This window comes from Colletes gigas, unplaced genomic scaffold (genome assembly GCF_013123115.1).
Source record: "Colletes gigas isolate AHSC1104 unplaced genomic scaffold, ASM1312311v1 Colletes_gigas_Sc00011, whole genome shotgun sequence".
NCBI lineage: Eukaryota > Metazoa > Arthropoda > Insecta > Hymenoptera > Colletidae > Colletes > Colletes gigas.
The window spans coordinates 1,703,563-1,725,023 of record NW_025106640.1 but is presented as its reverse complement, the minus strand read 5'-3'; the positions used below and the strand labels follow the sequence as shown (position 1 = coordinate 1,725,023).

The following is a 21,461-nucleotide window of genomic DNA, read 5'->3' as shown; positions in this document are numbered from 1 at the left end:
GAAGCAAACACGCTGTTTTCAAGGTGTAAAAACCGCGGACATTTTTCACAACCATAAACGTACTAGTATCCACTCGTAATTTATCCTCAATAACGCGTTTCGACGATCAATAACGAATTCTATCCGAATATTTCCAACAATTATAGTTATTTCGTTTATGCAAAGATCAGAATAAACGCAAAACGTGTTTGCTCGACTAACCTGTAAACGGTTTCGTGTCGGGATGAAACTGAATCCACACAGGTACTTCGAATACATTTATTTTCACTTTTATGTTTTAACACTTTATAATATCGAAAATGTACAATTTTATTCGTAAAAATAAAGTCACTATTCAAAATAAATAATGGTAACGCGCGTTGGACTTTTAACTAAAACTAAATTAACGTGATCGAAGAAACACTATACTTCGTTGAGTAATGTTATCGACTGTTAGTTTTCTTGTAATTTTTCTTACATTAGTCATTCGAATTATGTCGTGTTTCGTTCTCATTTTAATCAGGAAAACGTAAGGACTATGTTAAAAAAGGAAATAAAAAATGTTTTGTCAGTGCATTAGTAACGTGGTTTATCTCATCACCTTTACTGTAATCTGTTTCTTCTGTGTTTCCCTTGTGGTCACTCGTATAAAAAGCTTATAAAACGGTTACACTAGGAGTTTCGTAAAAAAGAAGACAGACGTCCATATATTAAATTATTCGTTCACGGTAATAAATACAAAATTGAACAAAAGAATGTCGAACACCGCTGTACTGTTTGGAGACGAAGAGAAATAAATCTGAATTGCATTTAGGTACATTATTTCCAGCTTCAGTTATTATTTTCTTCGGCTCCTAACACGTAGAGCGTAAAAAATGCAAACGTGACGTTCTGCAACGGTAACTATGCTTATTGTAAATTAAATGGAATTTATTTGGTACATATATCCGTCCATTATTTTCTGGTCAACGTCTACGGTATACAGGGTATTAAAAAGTGGTTTTACGATTTTAAGAGTATACGGTAGCCTTTAAAACGAACAACAGAACACATTACAAACTCGTATTTTAAAATAGAACAAGCTTCACAGAATCAAACGAAAACCAACGACGCAGGATTGGATTCTAATTAAATTTTCGTAATCCTTGCGTTGATACAGCGTAACGTAAATCCTACAAATCGACATTATCTCACAGAACAAATATAATCACACGGCTACGGATTATTTCCTCGACGCTATCTTCTACAATTGACGTTCGTCCCATCTGTATGATCCCCTAATACTGTGAATTTAAATTCATCCACCGTCGTTAGAACTCTCGATGACCGGGAACAAGTGACTAGAGTAGTGGTTTAAACTTTAGCTGCCCTAATAATCGTTTACGGATATTTAAAATAATTTTTTTCATTCAATTCCCTCGTGATACCTTTCTATTCGTACTCTGAAGGACCTGCATGAATTACGATTACTCGGATCGCGTTCAGCTTGCCTCGAATCGAACATTTTCAACGCCATTTCGCGCGAGACACCTTTTGGTAGAAACGTAGTTAATATTATTCAGCGTATATATTAAGTGTACTTCTCGACCGTGACCTAACAAAGTGTGTCATGGAATATTCCGTTTCAAATACGTCTACTTGGTCCACGAGAAGCTTCGTTCTTCAGAGGACGAGTCTTCTGATGCCGCACTCGCAGCAGAACTTCGCCGTTTCCGGGAACTTGGAACCGCACTCGTGGCAAAACTTGGACATTTTGCACTTGGTGGACGTCGCGACGCCGTCGTCGTGGCGTCGTTGGTGCCTCGAGTCCTCCTCCAGGCGTCCCGCCACGTCGTTCGTGCTGCGTCCGTGGTGCGAATATTTGCGATTTAAACTAGGAGAAACACATCGAACGGGGTTTTAGGCATGCAGGGGGTTGCAGGGTGTCGGGGGGGATGTTATGGCGTAAGCGTGATTCACACGTCACACGGCTAGAATTTGACACATGTTACTACGAGAATGTCGAAACTCGTCGAAGCAACAATTAGACTTGTCACGAGGAATGGGGTGAAAGGTCCTGTGGCGCTTTTTTCTAGGTGTAGGAGGTGAGAAAGATTGTAGGAAAGTGAGGGATATTGAGTAGTCGGTCGAGGAATGTATACAGGGTGTTTCTAAATTAAGGCTTCATTAAAAAGTTAAAAAAAAAAATACGTTAAAAAATTTCAAATCATTCTGAAAAAATTATTTCTAGCTGCGGGGGTCAATTAGAATCACTTTTGGTGAATAGACATACCCCCGAAATCCTACGCAGTCTCGAGAAAAAAATTCGAGTAGGTGGTCAAATTGCCATTCTACAGCCGCAACTTTAATCGTTAATAACTTTTTAACAAAGCCTCCATCAACAAATTAGTATTCTTGATTTTCGTCTTATTTTGACCTCTAGAATCTCTCATTAAAATTTTTAGGCCGAACACCCTGTATATAGGAATGGAGGGGTCGGTCGAGCACTTGCGAGAGCGCGACCCCTCTGGTGGCGAGTACGAGAGGTGACGCCACAGTCTCAACGTTAAAGATACAGTGCTGTGACTAATTACAAACTCGAACACTTTTTCTGCTCTTTTCTCTTCGACAATTCCAAGAAACAGCCGTATAGTCGAATAATATAAGAATTATGTAAATAGCTTTTTCATTTATATCTCTATTATCTGCTCAATGTTATATAAATAAGACTTGTGAAATAGTGTAATCGAGTAGTATAACAAAAACACTGATTCTTGCAAGGGAAGTTTGTGACGAGGAGAAACTAACGGTTGACAATATCGTTAAACTCAAAGAATCATGTCAACCTCAAGAGTACATTCTTGTTACGATTGCGTAAGTAGCCTGTATGTTTGAAAAAGAATTACGGTGAGCTAGATATGTATAAACGATGGTGCAAACCAACCAACGACTCAAGTAGTTTATCTTTGATAAAATTCCAAAACTGTCCTCGTCTCTCCATGTTTAGAACTAGAAATCGTAATACGTGTGCATATTAACCTGCTGTACGCCGAGTCCCCACTGAGCTTGCTATGGTCCTGCCTCTTGTAGCTCTCCGGGGATGAGAGATCCTCGTCGCTGGCCTGATCGCCCCGTTGTCTGCCTCGTACGGGGCTAGTCACGGACAAGGAATCGTTCTTTAGGAGGGATTTCAAGGACGGAAAGGAGCCATCGTTCTCGTCCTCGAACGAGGTCATCAACTCGTCGAAAACGGAGTTCGATCGTTTGATGTCCACGTCGGAGGACACTATGGAGCTGAGGCTGAGGTTGCTGCCCGAAAGGTTAACGTAATTATTATTTCTACTGTTCAAGATGGCGTTCGAGGACCTCTGACCGTCGTTGCATTTCTGAGACGATTCCTTGGAATCCTGAGTACCGTTCGAGGTTTTTCTGTCGGTGGCCGCCATTTTAGGAGCGGAGGCGGCTCGAACGGAAAACGAACGATTCACCGTAGGTCGTATAACTTTGGGCGAGACCTTGTCGAGGATCTTGCGAGCTTTCTCCGTTCTGCTACCGCGACCAGCGTCCTCGACTTCTCCGCCTAAAGCTCTCGATCTGTCGATGATCACTCGTCTACCCAGCTCCCTGACCGGTGATCTCTTTTCTACGTCGGATTTCGAGAGAGATTCCTTGAAATCTTTGCTATCCTTCAGGAAAACCTCGCGGGACAGCGAATTGGTCTCGGTCGAGTCGCTGGAGAAATCGGTAGCGAGGTCGTCGAATTCCGTGGGTGGTGCTATCAGGGACGATCGTTTCTCCGGTCGAGAAGGAGACGGTTGGTAGGGATACTTCACGAAAGCGGAGGAGTGAGAGAGTGGAAACGAAGTTTTGCGGTTTTGCTCAATCGGCGGACTATCCGTCACGGATTGCTCGCTAGCGTCCGAGAGCAGGTCGTTCATCTGCTGCTCTGCCAGCAAGAAGGGATCGTAATCCTTACCGCTGAAAGCACGAAGAAGCTTTTATAGTGTGACGGGACCCTGCGGAAGACGTTTCCTTTTGGAATAGTTTGGCGCAAAGCTGGTGACAATCTAACCCGTTAAAATCGATTTTATTAACCCTAGGAGAGGATTTCCACTGTCTCATCAATGTGCAATTCATTATGTGGAGTTCCAAGGTGAAAAAACGCGAAATAAATATGTTACTGTGGCGCTGTTTCGCTGGTGGAGCAAGTGAGAAGGATCGAGAGGCATATTAGGTAGTCGGTGGAGTGTACATATAGGAACAGAGAGGTTGGTCAAACGCTTGCGCGAGAGACAACAGCGTAGCCCTCTGGCGGCGAGTACGGGAGATGACGCCACATTACTCAATCCACTGATGGAAAAAATTGTAAAAAGAAACGTCTTCGAAGTAACTGGTGCGACGTGTGGCCTACAGTTTCATTTCATCTCGAGAATGTTGCTGATCAAATAATTTTCGTAAAAGCTAATTGAAGAAGTGCTATGAATCAACGCCTTCACTATCGCGCTATGAATGATAGTGCATGATACATCAGTACTGTTAAATTCGAATTTAAGAAACATTCAATTTAAACGATAATTCGACCGGAACGATCGATTTAAATTAAATAATCGACCACTTGGTTCATTCGAACAATCAAACGCGTATATCACGTTCAATCATGATTAAAAATGAGCGTTCGTCGCGTTGGTCGTGAGCAAAGATGAACAACGGTCGAAAACGTTTATGCAATTCATCTTATTATGAAATTCATCTCCGGTCACGAGCAACGGAACACGATGAGAAAGCCGATAAAATTTCTGCCAACAGCGCCATATGCCTTCAGCGTGACCTAACCTAACCGCAATTGTGTTCAGAATGTTCTCCAGGCTTCCATGCAAATTAAAAATAATATTCGCTTCCGAATCGTCTTTCTTCGTTAGTTTGATAATTTTTGTAATTTGTTAAGTTGTCTGCAATCGGCTAATTCGAACCGTCAGCCATGTTTGGAACTAGGTGATGGTCAGAGTGTTTAAACGTGCTGTGAGAAACGGAACGAGGCTGGTGAAAGAAAATTTGCCAGACAATTTTCTTCTTCCATTCATGCGTGGACGAGTTCGATCCGTCGGACGAAAAACTGTTTTCTCTACTCTAAAGTACGATCGATGAACTGCGACGATAAATCGGTGACGAGATAACGACGTGTACTCGGTAAATCGGTCAAGCCTTTCGGCCTCAGGACAAACACTCAAAGCATGTTCTTCGACCAGTTTCCAAAGCAAATCTTTGCACGAAGTGACGGGTAAACTCGCGTGGGCGATACGCATGCGATATGCAGAATACACCGACGAACGTGCCAAGATTAAATTTGCGGTTCGAGACGCCCTCTGTGGTCGTTTTGACGAGGTTTCAAGCACAAACGATCCGAGTGCACAATTTTCGCGAAAACGAAACCAGAAATCTGACTTGGCAATTCGTTCGACCGCCTGAAACTTACGTTCTACCGCTAAGTACAAGATTAAAATCCGGTCTTCTGCGCACGTAATTGCTCCATACGGGACGTAATGGCAGTGTCAAATTCCTACAATATCGTACGCGTGTTAGGATCTCTAACATGGAAGATCCGTGATAGTCCTCCCCCCTCCCTGATTTCTATGAAATTTTTTCGGGGGTTTCGGTAAAGTTTCATTCGAAACAGGGATACGGGAGTCGCTACACAAATGTTCCTTACATGTACAGTGCAGTCGATATCTTCAATGTGCAATTGATTAGACAAGATTGAATCCTGCCCGCCCAATTTTATATAATTTACCCTACAGTCGTGAATATTATTTTTGAAAAGACAGCAGGTGCAAGTAGTATTAAAAATTGAAGGATTGTTCGTTTTAATATTCATATAAAAAAGTCACTTGACGGGGATTCGAACTCATAACCAAAAGCGTCGTAACCAATCGTTCTACCCACTTGACCAAATCCTCTTCTCTAAAATAAATTTAAATAATTCGTATGTTTTGTACGTACCAAACTTTAAATAAAAATATCTCGAAAATGAAGGTCCATTGTAAAGAAACCTATTATCTTGGTACTAGGTGTATAACTTACACTTGCTATCGTTTCAAAAGCAACACGACTGTATGGCCCCCTTGCGAGCATGGTGTCTCTGAACTAAGTTTAAAAAGAAATTTTGGGAACGTTTTCAAATACAATGAATTTAAAATCTTTTCTCTACCTGCACTTTATCAAGGACGAGGCACTAGGAACAGGAGGAAGGATACGAACTTTGGGATTTCTTTTAAGGAACCTGCTCGCCCCCTGATACGGCGGATCGAGATTGATCAATCGATTCTTCGAGGCTTTGGACGCCTTCTCCCAATACGTTTGAGCGTTAATCGTCTCTGCTTCGCCGTAATTTTTCTTCACCTCCACCGTGGCCCCTTTGATCTCGGGCAATATTCTGAATCTGATGCTTCTGTTCCTCGTACCGAACTCCTCGATAGTCTCCACCTCGACAGATTCGACTTGTCGAATATCGGTCACTTCCATCGCGTCTATGGTGGACAAACTATCGCTGCTGTTCCTGCTTTCGAGGATTCTACCTTCCATCTCCAACTCTTTCGATCGACGGGACTTCAGAGTCGATCGACTCGTGGACGAAGTCTTCAGCTTGACTCGCGACTCTGACAAAACTATCGATCGTAAATTTCGTACGTCGATCTTATCGTTCTCTTCTGCTGTTTTCATCGCGTTCACCGCGTCTGCATTATCGCTGTCGTAGTCAAAATTATTGGACCTGCAATTCTTGTAAATCTCTTGCACTTCCTCCGTTTCGACAATCGATCTGGTATCCAGATCTCTGTCATCTTTTGTACCCACCTTGCAATCTTCATCAGTTTCTTTGGAGTCAATTTTTCTCGAAGCAACTTGCATCTCTGAACATTCTTCCATAATAGTCTGACACAATCTTGTATTCCTTTCCTCTACAAAATTATTACAAAGTTGATCTACTTGGATACTTTCTTCACGCTTGAAACTTTTAAAAGAACATTTACATATATTCGTTTGACTGCCAATGTCTTTTCTAAGCTGTTCTTGAGCTCCAACTTGTTCCTCATTGTGTACTTCTGGAGACACGGTGCTAGAGACATTGTTATCTTGCTTGGGATAGTTGCTCGAACATTTGGAAATGGCTTCCCCTTCGAAATTAGTCTTCTCTAGTTCCTGAACCTCGTCGTGGATCCTAGAAGGATCTAAATCCTCGGGTTCGACGCGGTACAACAATTCTGTCCCCCTTTCTACATCCACGTCCAGTTTCCACTCGTCCACGGAACACGATTCTTCCTTGAAATTTTCGTGCCTTTTGGAGTTACATTCTGCATCCGTTTTGCAACAGTTCTCCACATCATCGAACGGAGTACTGGATCTATTTGGACGTAACACGTCTATCATGAGCAACGGTTCAGCTTCCATCTCGATTAAATTTGACTCGATGTTGCAGAACATTGCAAGATCATCGTTGTACTCTGGTTCCATAGCAGAACATTCGAGCTCATCTTTGAAAGGCTCAGCAATGCTTCTCACATCAGACTCCATCTCTTCCTTCAAGTTATCGATATCTGCAGCTTCTCGTTCAGCTATTGCATCGTCTTTCTCGACTATCAAATCCTGGAATTCGTCAGGATATAGATCAGATTCTTTCCCTTCACATAACGCAATACCTTCTCCCTTTGCATCGCCACTTTGGCTAGCTAGATCCCCAGAGAACTCGAGATCCACACAGCGCAATATGCTTTCATCTCTCGTCTCAGACAGGCCATTCTCATTTTCTCCCAAAAGATTCATTTCAGAATGAACAGTTTCCAAATCATTCAAAGCATAAGCTGGCGACCTCAATCGCTTCTTCTCCAGAATGTTGCTCCTGGTGGTCTCAAATCGTTCAGACTCCAGACACTCGTTTTTGATCTCAGAATATTCTGATTCCTCCTCGACCTCCTTCTTCGAGCTCCCACGAGCATTTTTGGAGCGCTGGTTCTCCTCCAATTCCCTGGAACAAGCAGCACCGATGGAAGAATGCAACCGACTGACTCTCTCCAGGTCCCCCAAACAAAACTCCACTCGAGGACTGTGCCTTACCGGTGGCCATCTTCTGTGGCTCTCCAAGTGCATCTCTTCGGAACTATCATACTTCTTGAACGAGTAGGTTCGATTCAATCTAGGAGTGACCAGTGGCCAGTTGATGGGACTTAGATTCCTCGAGGTTTTACTCGTTTCCTTGGGTGCATCCTCGGACACCAGGTCCACAGCAACGTTCACCGGTTGATCCTCGTTCACAGAATGCTTTTTCTGATTGTTCAGCCTGGAACCTCGAGCTTTTGACTCGTTGGACGTTTGATCCTTCTCCTGACTGATCTTCTTCCACGTAGTAAGCTCGTGACCCTTGTGTATGCTGCAGGGTTTCACTGTCATAGCCATGACATCCACATTGATAGAAACGTCGTTCAGTTTAGGTTTACCCTGGCTCCTGGCGGAGACGATGTTGGATTTCTGAGATCTGGCTGAGTGTAGATGTCTCGTTTCCTGCTTGGATCTACAGTTAAGAGTCTCGTGCCTCGTTCGTGGTTGTATTCTGAGTTTCTGCGACTGGGAGTCGTCGAATTCTTCGAGAGTTTTATGCTTTAAGGGCGGTACAGGAAGGTGGGAGGTTCTTTTAACAGGGGGCGCAGGTCGAAAGGCTAGCGGTCCGGACTCGTCTTCGGGTAGCCTGAGGATAAGGAAACAGGATCAAGGATGTACGCCTGATATCGGGAGAAGGTCTTTACATATCTATAGAGCATGGTGCCCGTACATTCTGTTTTTCAAGTATTTAGTAATTTGGAAACAACCTTGTCCCTTTTCGTTCTCCTCATGCACACTACTGACGTGTATTTAAACTACGTTCTACGTATTTTCCTAAAAGAATTGCGCATCGGTCACGCCAACGTGTAATCAGAGAGACGAACGAAGCTTACCTGTTCGTACGATCGATCGCCCGCGACTTCATCGGACCGATTGGGCTGGAGGTCTCTTTCGTTTGCCCGGATCGTCTGCTGCAATAAATATTAACTTTCAGTGAGTTTCAGAACCATTATCGCGTCAACACGGAATTACGAGTCCTTGAGTTTGTTTTAAACTATATGAATTTTTTATTTCTTAGAGAATCATCGATCCTAGACGCTTGACCTATGAGAACTGTTCGTGTTAACGTAACTAATCAGTTGCGTGCAGAATAAATTCTAGTCTGCAATGTTGACATTTTAATATTGTAAGCCAAAGTGAAACAATGCTTTTTCGTATGAAGAAGCCTTTTGCTACATGTGTTGGTGTTTGTAACTATGCTCCAACTGATTAGAATCAATTAAAACTGCTTTAGAAACACCCAACGCAAGTAGAATTAATCAGTGCTGGACAAACACGCTAATCGAACTCCGTCGCGTGCGTTAGACAATTATTGAGCGGTAATAAATCATCATCGAGGCATTATAAATCGTTAGTGAAGGGACCAATTTAGTGCCATACTAACATCAATAAGTATCGATTCTAGAGTCGCCATCAAAATGACATTAATACTACTCTTTGCATTTGGATGTAAATAATTGTTAATGTGAAAAAAAATTATTAAACTTAAATAACAATTTTAAGACACGTATTCCAATACGGAATTACAGTTAAATGACAAAATGTTGTTCCAAGCGACAGGAAGACTCGGAGATTAAATTCTGGCGCGAAGCCAAGAGACACGCGGCGCTGTTCGACATAAGGAAGCAATCGTTCCACAATTATTGCTCTAAATTTAAGCTTCTTCCCGCGATATTATTCACCGTCCATCGTGTATTTCGATATCCCGGTAGCAGAGGTTACACAGCGCCGACTAAACGTATTAAGTTACTGTCTCTCGGGTTGTCACGAGCTTGGGGCCTAGCCTTTTGTCAAATAAGGTCGCAAACATGTTATAGAACTCTCTGTCAGGTTGTCACTAACTCAGAATCATTCCAATTCCCTGGAATACTTTCCAAAAATCTTCGTTCTTCAATATTATGTAATTTTATTATTGCAATTACGGTAATCTCTGGACTTATTTTCGACGTCAGTCCTTATCATGTTTTCGCAGTCTTACGTGTTTCAAATAGTATCAGATAACGTTAATAACAATTTCTTAATAATTTGTTTGCTTTGATACGTGCAGAAGATAATGGTGAATTGGAGCGATGTCAAACTTTTTTAGAAATTAAAGAGCTACGTTTGATACGACTTGTTTAATTAAGATTGATGGCTCTTCCACTGAGTTTGGATGGGCGTCTGCGAAATAAAACTGAAATAATCAGTGAATATTCAAATATAATATCAGATGACACTCGTTGGTCAATGTATATAGGCGACAGTGCAACCACTTGATCTCATACCTATCAATCATGCTCGAGACATAACCTCAATCTTGATTGCTTATTATTTAATATTAAATTTATATAAAAAAATGTTTGACATCCATGATATAACGAGTAGTGATGGGATCTGAAGCTCTTCGAATCGGTATGAATTCATGTCAATTCTATAAAGATCTTCAAGGCTCAAGATATTCCAGGCATTCGAAACTTTTAAAACTCGATTTGTCCAAGAGTCGTTAGTTAAAAACTTCGAACAGTTTCGCAGCTGAGATTCCAGCAGCCCCCATCGCAACTGTCATGGCGGCCAACGCGTTAAACTCGTCTCAAGTAACTCACACGACGAATGGCTTCTGTTTGTTCGGACTGTCGTTGCCCTTGACGCAGTTAGGGGCTGACACGGTCTCCTTGGCCTTAGTTAGGGTCGGTGACACCTTGTTGCCAGAATTGAGAGTGACCACTGAACCAGGTGAATATTTCTCGCGATTGGTCTGCCGGCGGTTCTTCAAAGATGGCGCCCGATACCTCATCCGCGCTTCGAGACGTTCCTTGGCGATGTTCGTTGCAGGACTGAGCGTCACCCTCGTGACACGTTCCTTGCACCAGGCCACGTGTCTGTCGTAAGCTTTTATTCCGAAATGTCGGTTGCAGGTGGGACACACACCCTGTTCGTTCGCGCGCGTCGGCGCGCTCGATGGAGCATTCGGGCTGCTCTGCTTCTGCATCGTGGTATCCTCCTAAAAATGTAATGTTCAACGTTTGTAATCGTTAATCGATACATTGACCTTTCAACCTAGCAAGTAACAACAAAAAATTACACTTGGACGTTCTCTAATTTTAAACATGGCTTCCGTGAATCTAGCGTTACAATCATAGTACTCAAAAAGCATCGATGCTTCTAAATTTTACTTGACATGGTTCCGATACAATACGGATCGAATTAACCGTATTATAGGAGGGTCGACTCATGGACTAATCCTGTATAGTAATATGGACATGTTTAATGTCTGACTCTCAACATCAAGTCCAGTTGCGTGGGAAGTCCCGTTTATGAATTCTATATTTTAAGATGACTTAACAAGGACCAGGAGAAATAAATTCCGTGGAATGTGATCGTTGCAAGAAGTGATATTGTAAATAAATTAATATCGTGATTTAAGGTCTATGTTAATTACAGTAAATATATAAAGTGTTTAATCGATTATTTCAGCGTATTAGAGGCTTAGCAATTTAGCAGAGTTCGTATCTCCGATAATTAAGTCCGGCAACAAATACGGCCGGGATAAATAAAATAATACTGCGTGTCGCAAAGAAAATTCTTCTCACGCACGGCTGCACTTGCATCATTCGCGATGCATCTGGGTTAATCTGCGTTCCACCTGCAATTCTCACCTCCCGTCTGTTTATTTTCTCCTTCGCGCGGATTCTGTAACCTTATATTTTCCAATTACCTAAATTACATGTTGTTTCATTATCCGACAAAATAATTACAGCTCTCGTTAATCGGATTGCCGATCGAAAGTCAATTAGTTAATAATTATTCCCCTGTCATTTGGTCCGGGAAAAACTTTTAATCGAAATTGTATCAAATCAAGTCTAACACGATAAAGACTATTTCACTGGACGAAGTGATGGATTAGAAAAGTTAAAAATAGATAAAACAGATAAATTATTTTTATTACACACTGAAGGAGATACTCTGTACAATGTTTAAAAAATATACAAAGTGTACGGTCACCTCTGGAAAAAATTTTAATAAGAGATTCTAGAGTCCAAAATAGGAAGAAAATCAAGAATACTAATTTGTTGATTGAGGCTTCGTTAAACAATTATTAACGTTCAAAGTTCCGGCTGTAGAACGGCAATTTGTCCACCTTCTCGAATTTTTTTCTCGAAAGTGCGTAGGATTTCGTGGGTATGTCTATTCACCAAAAGTGTTTATAATCGATCCCCGCAGCTAAAAATAATTTTTTAAAAAAGATTTGAAATTTTTTAATTTCGCCGAGGAATTAAGCACCTTTTCGAATTTTTATCTCGAATGTGGCTAGGATTTCGGGGGTACGTCTATTCACCAAAAGTGTTTGTAATCGACCCCCGCAGCTAAAAATAATTTTTTAAAACAGATTTGAAATTTTTTCATTTCGCCAAGGAATTAAGCACCTTTTCGAATTTTTTTCTCGAATGTGGCTAGGATTTCGGGGGTATGTCTATTCACCAAAAGTGTTTGTAATCGATCCCCGCAGCTACAAATAATTTTTTAAAAAAGATTTGAAATTTTTTAATTTCGCCGAAGAATTAAGCACCTTTTCGAATTTTTTTCTCGAATGTGGCTAGGATTTCGGGGGTATGTCTATTCACCAAAAGTGATTATAATCGATCCCCGCAACTAAAAATAATTTTTCCAGAACAATTTAAAATTTTTTAATTTTATCGAATTTGTTCACCTACTCGAATTTTTTTCTCGAGACTGCGTAGGATTTCGAGGGTATGTGTATTCACCAAAAATGATTCTAATTGACCCCCGTAGCTAAAAATAATTTTTTAATACAAGTTATTGACGTTTAGTGGTAAGTAGAGTTTTTCATGCTGAGTGGGAACCACTATCATATGCAAGCAGCTGTTCGAAGATTGCCATTCCACAGGCGTTGATTCTCGTCTTATTTTGGCCTCTAGAATCTCTAAAATTTTATCCAGAGCTGGTCGAACACCCCGTATAACTAAATATTTGTCAGCTCGTGCCATCAAAGCAAATATCCTCTAAAAAGATCATCAATTTCTCCCTCGTATTTGATCCACGAACCCTCCACGCTTTCGAAGATATAAAACCATGACGCAGGAAGTATTGGAACGGTATAAATACAAGAAACAAAGTCTTTACGAGCAGTCCCAGGAATCCAGTCGAAATTGGTTCGATCCAAACATTGTACCAGTCAGTTTAACTAAAGCATCCTCCTCTATAAACATCATCCTCACACACGAATGCTCAAGAACTTACGAGTTCGCAGCGTGCGGCGCGGATGGCGCGCAGAAACTCATCGTGCGTCTGCTTCCAGGACCTGGACCTGCAGGATTTGTCGTCCTGTCGCCTCCTCTCCTGCCTCGGCAGAAACTCGGCCAGCTCCGTGCCCTGGATCCTCTGCTTGGACGAGTCGAACGGCTTCCTCTTCCTCCCGGTGGACCTTTCGCATATCCTGGTGTGCTTCTCCAGCGACTGGGGCATAAATGTCCGCGCGCAGATCGCGCACGGCATAAGGATCGGCGCCACATCTGCGTCCATTTACCGAGAATTAGTTCCGCCGTCGGGGTTGCGTTCTCCTAGCGCGGCGGGCGCGCAAGATGGCGTCCCGTCTGTCGTGCAGAGTGGAGTCAAAACGATTTCCGTCAACGTTCGTACACGGACGCATCGGTGAACCGATATCAACGCGTCTTGGAGAGAGACGAACTCTCTGATCCTGTTTTCTGAAGTCTAATCGGGGTATCCATGACTCTCTGTACGGGGGACACGAACAACAGTGAGTGCTTTGGTCAGACTCTGGCTGGGTCCGCGTCGAGAGATCTGTTTCGCGAAGATATAATCGTTCTGCACCATCTCAGTAGGTAACTTGGCTAGTACCACTTTAGACCAAAGGTAGAGCAAGTTCTGACGATTATTAGAACTGTTCAGACGAAAGGATCATAGTGGTAGAGATAGCTAGTAGCTTCAGACTAAGATTGATCAAATTCAGACTCCTTTTTGAGGTCATCGAGTACCACAATGTGGTAAAGAATCTCAAAATCAGGGATCACAGAAGCAAGTAACGTAGGTAGACTAGAGTCTCTTGAGATAGTAATGATAGCAACATCAATCACAACACTGGTAACTAATTAATAAGCGTCCACCTTGATACCAATAAAACCAGTGGCACTATAAATTCCCAAGGTTAATCGAACCACGATTATCATACTTTGTGAGATCATCAGGCACCATAAAGATGACAAACAGTCCCAAGGTTGAGAGCCACAGAGACAAGCAAAATCACACAGAGATTTCTCGAAACGACTACAGTATTCTACGAGATCGCGTTGATCGATCTGGAGGATCGGTCGTTCCGCGGGCGCGAATCACGGACACCTGCGTGTTTCTCTTATTAAACGACGAGGAGGATTACGACGAGGTGTCGCCCCCGCGAGAGTGGCTCGCCTACAGAGGAGCAAGCTTCCTTTTTAGGAGTTTACGAGTTACCCAGCATTGTATCTGTTGCGCGCGTAGAAGAGATCACGCCATGCTTGCCCAAGTGTCGACGATTCCTTCGGTCCTCGGTTTCCCGCCGATGGCGCGGCCATCTTACGGTACAACGCCTTTTTCAACGGTCACCTTCGTACGCGGACTCGTAATCGCGATTTATTATTTGTCGACGACCATTTTTTTAACCCTGTTCCATATTGGATGCGACTATCGGGTCCCACGCCTAGTTCGAATAACTAGGATGTCAAGTATAACGCCATTTTGTGTCTATACAGTTCCCTTAACACTTTATTGTAGACCAAAGTGAGATACAAGATGCTAGGAATTATAAATGTAACCTCAACAGACGCAATAAATTGAATGTATGGTGACTGATACAGTAGATCACGCACACGTGACAATGGCCAACGTCTGCTGGCTCGCGAAGTCACGTATACGTGACAGAAAATTCAATGCAATAAAGTCTATTTGCAAGAACGTTTGAAATAAAAAGAGCGTTAGCAATTTGACTCTCAGGGGGCTATAATTTGCTGTTTTATGGATCAGTAGATATTATGGTTGTTTAGAAAGTATACAGCGATGTTAGATCGAAAGCAATCGAGGGAAAAAGGGAAGAACGAACTCGACCCACTTTTAGGCTAGGATTCGATGAATTGTTAGTAGAAAGAGATGGTCAGAGCACAGGTGGAAGATTCAGAGAAGACTCAGAGTCCCAATCTCACCTGATTCGGTATATCGATCGACTTCGATTATTTTCTCCGATTCGACGAATTGCACTTTCGATGGAAACTGATCGTAAAGGGATATCAAATCCGTCTCCGCGACGGCTCGCCTCGAGACGCAACACAACATCGAACGAACGGCATGGAGGCGCACCGACTGAGCCGTGCCATAACCACGAAGCTGTTCTTGTACGCAACCGTCCACGCTGTCTCTTTCTCCTCTTACAAAAGCGACTTATTTTAGGTGTCACCGCGAGAGCATCAGGAGACGCAGCACCGTCCTTCGAGTAGCGATGGGATCGAGCACGAGGATGCTTCCAGCGACTCGAGAACTCTCGAGCAACCCTCGACGACAGGCAACAAGTGGACACGATATTGGCACACTTTGTAAACGTTCTTAAAATCAATTTATCTAATCTTAACTTTCGTGGACATCTATCGACTTGTATGGCTGCGTGTCCAATAGGTTATGAGAGTTTTTAGGTTATGACAGCTACAGGCAATTTATATTATTGCATTACCCTAGTCATTCAAACAGTTTATAGAAGTTTATTCGTGTTCGAGTACTCGTTAAGTACAAATAAAAAGAAGTAAATCACGATTGAGATTTTTAATGACTGATAATGGACTTAGAAATCCACGACGACAAGTACGCACGAAATGATTTGTTCGGTGGAGATTGAATCAATTCTACGGTATATTTTCGTAAGACGAAGTGTGCAACGTATCGATTGCAGTCAAGCTCACGTCCTTATTCCGTGAAATGAGTTCCGCTTCCGGCGGTGGTCACCGGTGGCCCACGCAACAGGGATCACGATTAGACTTAATGATTTAATAACCTAGTATGCCACGCTTAGTGAATTCGATCGATACTTCGAAAACCACGCTATACACTGTAAATTTGACAGCCAGATATGCGTTTGTACATGTAATTCTATGCAACTAACCGTAGATTTCGACCAAATAAACACGAAATACGTCAGTAACAAAATTCTGTTTACGCACAATGTTAAAATTAATTTTCACGTCAGAAACCGATGGAATTACGAGTCTCTAAAAATATTTCGAGTAAAATAAGGATTATCGAAACGTTAATTGTATTCGATTAATGCGTTTTTATTCACATGTTCACTGTCACAAACACCATAGAGATATTCAATTGTTTTTCGTGGTACCGTGCCTTATACATTGCGTTCGATACTTGCGGGGAATGTTCGCGTCGATGATCGATTCACCGATTAACGGTTCGATTTTATGCACGATAGAATGTATAACCTTACCTCGTATCAAATTTTCGATATTTCTGTCAAGTAACACTGATCAACGCGACGGTATATCGGTTATGTTAGCTCGGACCCGTCACTAGTTCCTCTCTTTTCCACTTAAGCGCCCGAATACACTCGTGTCCGCGTGGTTCTCGTACATATTATTAGAAGACAGTCCCAACCGCGAAACTGCATCCGGACGGAAGTACAACGCGAGAAAAACTTCACACGGCGGATCGTTAGGATCTCTCGACGCGTTATTTACGGCAGACAAGCTACCGGGATTTCGTAAATACTAGCAGAAGCAGTTTTCCATATGCAAACTTACCCTCAACCTGCGCCATGTCAGTTGTTAGGGGAAACAATGGCTGCCATGGCAACCGGTGACAGGCTCTCCGACTGTTAGACTTCGGAAGTTCGATCAAAAGGGAATATTCTCGAGGAGATCGAAGGGACTGTTATTCGTTCTATTTCTACAGTTTAGTAACCTCGAGGATAAAAATGATACTCGTTAAAGGGAAACGAATGAAACTTGAATACGATTAAAGAATTTTAAAACGTTCTAAAGAAATTATTTTCGGATGCAAAGGTCAATTGCAATCATCCTAAAATCCTAAATCCTAAATCCTACGCAATTTCGAGAGAAAAATTGTTTACCGAAAATATGCGTGGCCAGTCTATAGAAAAATAGTTCGTTACCTTCGACAATAGATGGCGCATCAAGCTTGTGCAATCAAAAAATATTTTGGCGATGCTTTCATAAATAAATTAAATTGATGAATAATATATTTTTATATCATTTCGATCGTACATACTTCGGAGTGTGATCTAACCCCGAAAATGATGAACTATTTCTCGACAAACTTATCCCACAGACGAGGTATACCTCCGACTGACTTCTGCCTGCCACCGCTCGCCTCTGCTGACCACTGCTGGCCATTGCTAATACTTTTAACAACGTATAACGATTACGACTGGCTACTGCCAGCCTCTCCCAGCCTCTGCTGGCCTCTGCTGACCACCGCTTACATTTCTGACGACGTATAATGATTACTACTGACGTCTGCCTGCACCGCTCGCCTCTGCTGACCACTGCTGGCCATTGCTAATACTTTTAACAACGTAATAACGATTACGACTGGCTACTGCCAGCCTCTCCCAGCCTCTGCTGGCCTCTGCTGACCACCGCTTACATTTCTGACGACGTATAATGATTACTACTGACGTCTGCCTGCACCGCTCGCCTCTGCTGACCACTGCTGGCCATTCCTGATACTTCTAACAACGTATAACGATTACGACTGGCTACTGCCAGCCTCTCCCAGCCTCTGCTGGCCTTTGCTGACCACCGCTTATATTTCTGACGACGTATAATGATTACTACTGACGTCTGCCTGCACCGCTCGCCTCTGCTGACCACTGCTGGCCATTCCTGATACTTCTAACAACGTATAACGATTACGACTGGCTACTGCCAGTCTCTCCCAGCCTCTGCTGACCACCGCTTATATTTCTGACGACGTATAATGATTACTACTGACGTCTGCCTGCACCGCTCGCCTCTGCTGACCACTGCTGGCCATTCCTGATACTTCTAACAACGTATAACGATTACGACTGGCTACTGCCAGCCTCTCCCAGCCTCTGCTGGCCTTTGCTGACCACCGCTTATATTTCTGACGACGTATAATGATTACAACTTCCTATTGCCTGCCCTTGCTGGTCTCTGCTTACCTCTGCTGTCCCCTGCTGGCCCTTGCTGTCCCTTGCAGACCCCTGCTGGCCCCTGCTGACCACTGCTGACCAACGCTGACCTTTGTTGACAACTTCTGATATGATGTATATGTATTAAAGCCTTGTATCATGTAAATCTATGCCAATAAATGTTATAATTACATAGAATTCTATGTGTTCTCGTCATTTTTACCTTTCTTTACCTCTCCAAAGCATTGCCTTAGTATTAAGAGACCGTTTTTCCCGTTAAAATTGGATTCCCAAAGTGTCCAGCTCTCGTACTTGCTGCCAAAATCAAAAATTAACTTTTAAATTTTTGTTTCTGTAACCGTCACTCTCGTGCCTGTTGGCAAAATCGAGAATTCATTTTTTTCGTCAAAAAATTTTTGCTCGAAAATTTCGCCGATTTCCCAAAAAGTCCTGAAACAGCTGGAAAGTCCTGAAACAGTTGGAAAGTCCTGAAACAACGAAAAAGTCCTGAAACAACGAGAAACCCCTGAAACAGCTGGAAAGCCCTGAAACGGCTGGGAAGTCCTGAAACAGTTTGAAAGTCCTGAAACAGCTGGAAAGTCCTGGAATTTCTTGGAAACCCTGAATTTTTAGCAAAGTTCTGAGTTTCAGGACTTCCTAGTGGGTTCAGGGAAACCAAGGAGTTTCAGGGAGTCTTATAACTAAGGTAATGATTTGGAGAGGAAGAGAAAGGTAAAAAATGATGAGAACACATAGAATTCTTTGTAATTATATCATTTATTGCCATAGATTTACATTATACAATGTTTTAATACATATATATCATGTCTGAAGTTGTTAACAAGGGTCAGTAGTGGTCAGCAGTGGTCAGCAGGGGTCAGTAGGGGCCAACAGAGGCCAGCAGAGGGATGCAGAGGCATGCAGAGATCAGCAGGAGCAAGCAGTAACACGTAGTAATCGTTATACGTTGTCAGAAGCATCAGGGATGGTCAGCAGTGGGCAGCAGTGGCCAGCAGAGTCCAGCGGAGACCACCAGTGACAAGTAGTAGCAAGCAGAGACAAGTAGGGGCAAGCAGTAGCCAGTCGTAATCGTTGTACGTTGTTAGAAGTATCGGGAGTGGTCAGCAGTGGTCAGCAGGGGCCAGCAGAGGGCAGCAGAGTCCAGCGGAGACCACCAGTGACAAGTAGTAGCAAGCAGAGACCAGTAGGGGCAAGCAGTAGCCAGTCATAATCGTTGTACGTTGTTAGAAGTATCGGAAGTGGTCAGCAGTGGTCAGCAGGGGCCAGTAGAGGCCAGCAGAGTCCAGCGGAGACCACCAGTGACAAGTAGTAGCAAGCAGAGACCAGCAGGGGCAAGCAGTATAGCCAGTCATAATCGTTGTACGTTGTTAGAAGTATCGGGAGTGGTCAGCAGTGGTCAGCAGGGGCCAGCGGAGGGCAGCAGAGGCAGGCAGAAGCCCGCACATGCTGGCAGAGGTCGGCAGAGACCAGCAGAAGCCAGCAGAGGCCTGGAGAGGCTGGCAGAAGTTACAGTAATGGTTATACGTTGCCAGATATATCAGAAGTGATATCTGAAATAATATAAATATGTACGCTCATACATAGGAATAATAAAAATAAATTTCCTTTTACAATAATTAAAATATGATCAGTGGGTTTTAATACGTGTATTTCCGTAAATAAAATTTCACAAAATTTTGTTTTCATTATGGGTACTTTGCTTATCTGCGTCTAGATACATAGGTCGGAAAGTAGAAATATATTTTTAAAGTATTAGACTTTCTGTAGGGCGTCAAACGAAATTACTAAAAATCATAAACGAATGTCTAAGGAAAATCGAGAGGAGTTAGGTGATTATATTTTTCGGCGAAATTGAAAAGTTTCTGATCACTCTGGAAAAATTATTTTCGGTTGCGGAGGTCAATTGCAATCATTTTTGGTGAATACACATACCACCGAAATCCTGCGTACTTTCGAGAAAAGAATTCATTACTGAAAATAAGTTCTTTACTGCTCTAGAGCCCCATAGAAATGGGCCGAGAAAATAAATTGGATGTAAAGTCCACTCGCATATACCTCGTCTTATGTTTGTACGTTCCAACGTGCAAAAATTTACTATAATGATAATAAAAAGGAAACGAAAGCATGCATGTAAATCCATAAGAAGAACTGATGGATGCAAAGTAAATGAAATAGTTGTGTTACAAATGAATGTTACTTCTTCCTCTAATCTGTTCTCCTCGTTCGCCGCATAAATTAATTTATTTATTAATGCAACAATAGAGTGCTCAATAATTTAGATCACTTTGTAATTGCTTTACTATTAATGCCAAAGGCCCAAACTTGTCTAGAAAAAGTCCTATTCTTGTCAGAAGACATCACAAACCTAAGACACAGGCTAATGTCTAAGTGTCTAAAGCTTATTATTATTATAATAACTACAGTAGTGTGTACATAAAGTGACTGCATTCTTGCCCACTTAAATGTCCGTTTAGTTTGTCCGTGATGCTCCCCGTCTATAAGTTAAAGAAAGTGTGACCCATCGGTGGGACATGATTCGCACAGCTATCTACGACAAAACGCTCAAATTTGGCGTGGAATAGTTCATTATTTTCAACGATAGATGGCGCTCATTTTCGACCTCGGGCCCCCTGGTGCTAAAACGTCCAAGTTTGTCGTGGAATTGTCGTTTTAGCACCAGAGGGTTTGAGGTCGAAAATAAGCGCCATCTATCGTTGAAAATAGCGAACTATTCCACGATAAACGTGGGCGTTTTGCCGTAGATAGCTGGGCGAATCATGTTCCACCGATGGGTCACACTTCCTTTAACTTATAGGCAGGGAGCATCACGGACAAACTAAACGGACATTTAATTGGGCAAGAATGCAGTCACTTTATGTAGACACTGTTTATTAGTTAGATTGACGTACATGTAGTCTCAAGTTAATCTGTATTATGCTTGACGCGATGTGAAACCATGTACTTGTCGAAAGAAACTTGCAAACTACAAATATGTCTTTCTTTGTAAGCCTAAGATCTCTACTCGTTTAATAAATACAATGCAATATATTGCCTTGATATCTAATTATTTGAACCAACAAAACACCATCAAAATACTATAATCTAGCTGAGCCACTGGCCCACAGTTCCCAAAATAAACTGAACATGAAACTAACGTCCACATTAATGCAATGAA

The 21,461-nt window shown here is 42.4% G+C and overlaps 1 protein-coding gene across 1 annotated transcript; it reads right to left on the bottom strand.

Moving 5' to 3' along the window:
* Positions 1-1,641: 1,641 nt before the first annotated feature.
* Positions 1,642-15,426, bottom strand: LOC122398440. Its single transcript, XM_043398283.1, has 9 exons — positions 15,297-15,426; positions 13,345-13,616; positions 10,689-11,086; positions 8,940-9,017; positions 6,507-8,692; positions 6,164-6,452; positions 5,432-5,515; positions 2,998-3,936; positions 1,642-1,852 (listed from the first exon to the last, which is right to left on the bottom strand). Exons 1-9 carry the CDS (start codon positions 15,424-15,426, stop codon positions 1,642-1,644), a joined length of 4,587 nt encoding a protein of 1,528 aa, XP_043254218.1.
* Positions 15,427-21,461: the final 6,035 nt, after the last annotated feature.

What these genes read in the sequence shown, in the direction of transcription:
- LOC122398440 (XM_043398283.1), bottom strand. Translation starts at nt 15,426, where the DNA reads ATGTTGTGTTGCGTCTCGAGGCGAGCCGTCGCGGAGACGGATTTGATA. An exon ending in CGATCGATATACCGAATCAG is followed by an intron (nt 13,617 to 15,296) that starts GTGAGATTGGGA and finishes AAATGGACGCAG; the next exon opens with ATGTGGCGCCGATCCTTATG. An exon ending in GGGGACTCGGCGTACAGCAG is followed by an intron (nt 1,853 to 2,997) that starts GTTAATATGCAC and finishes TGTTTCTCCTAG; the next exon opens with TTTAAATCGCAAATATTCGC.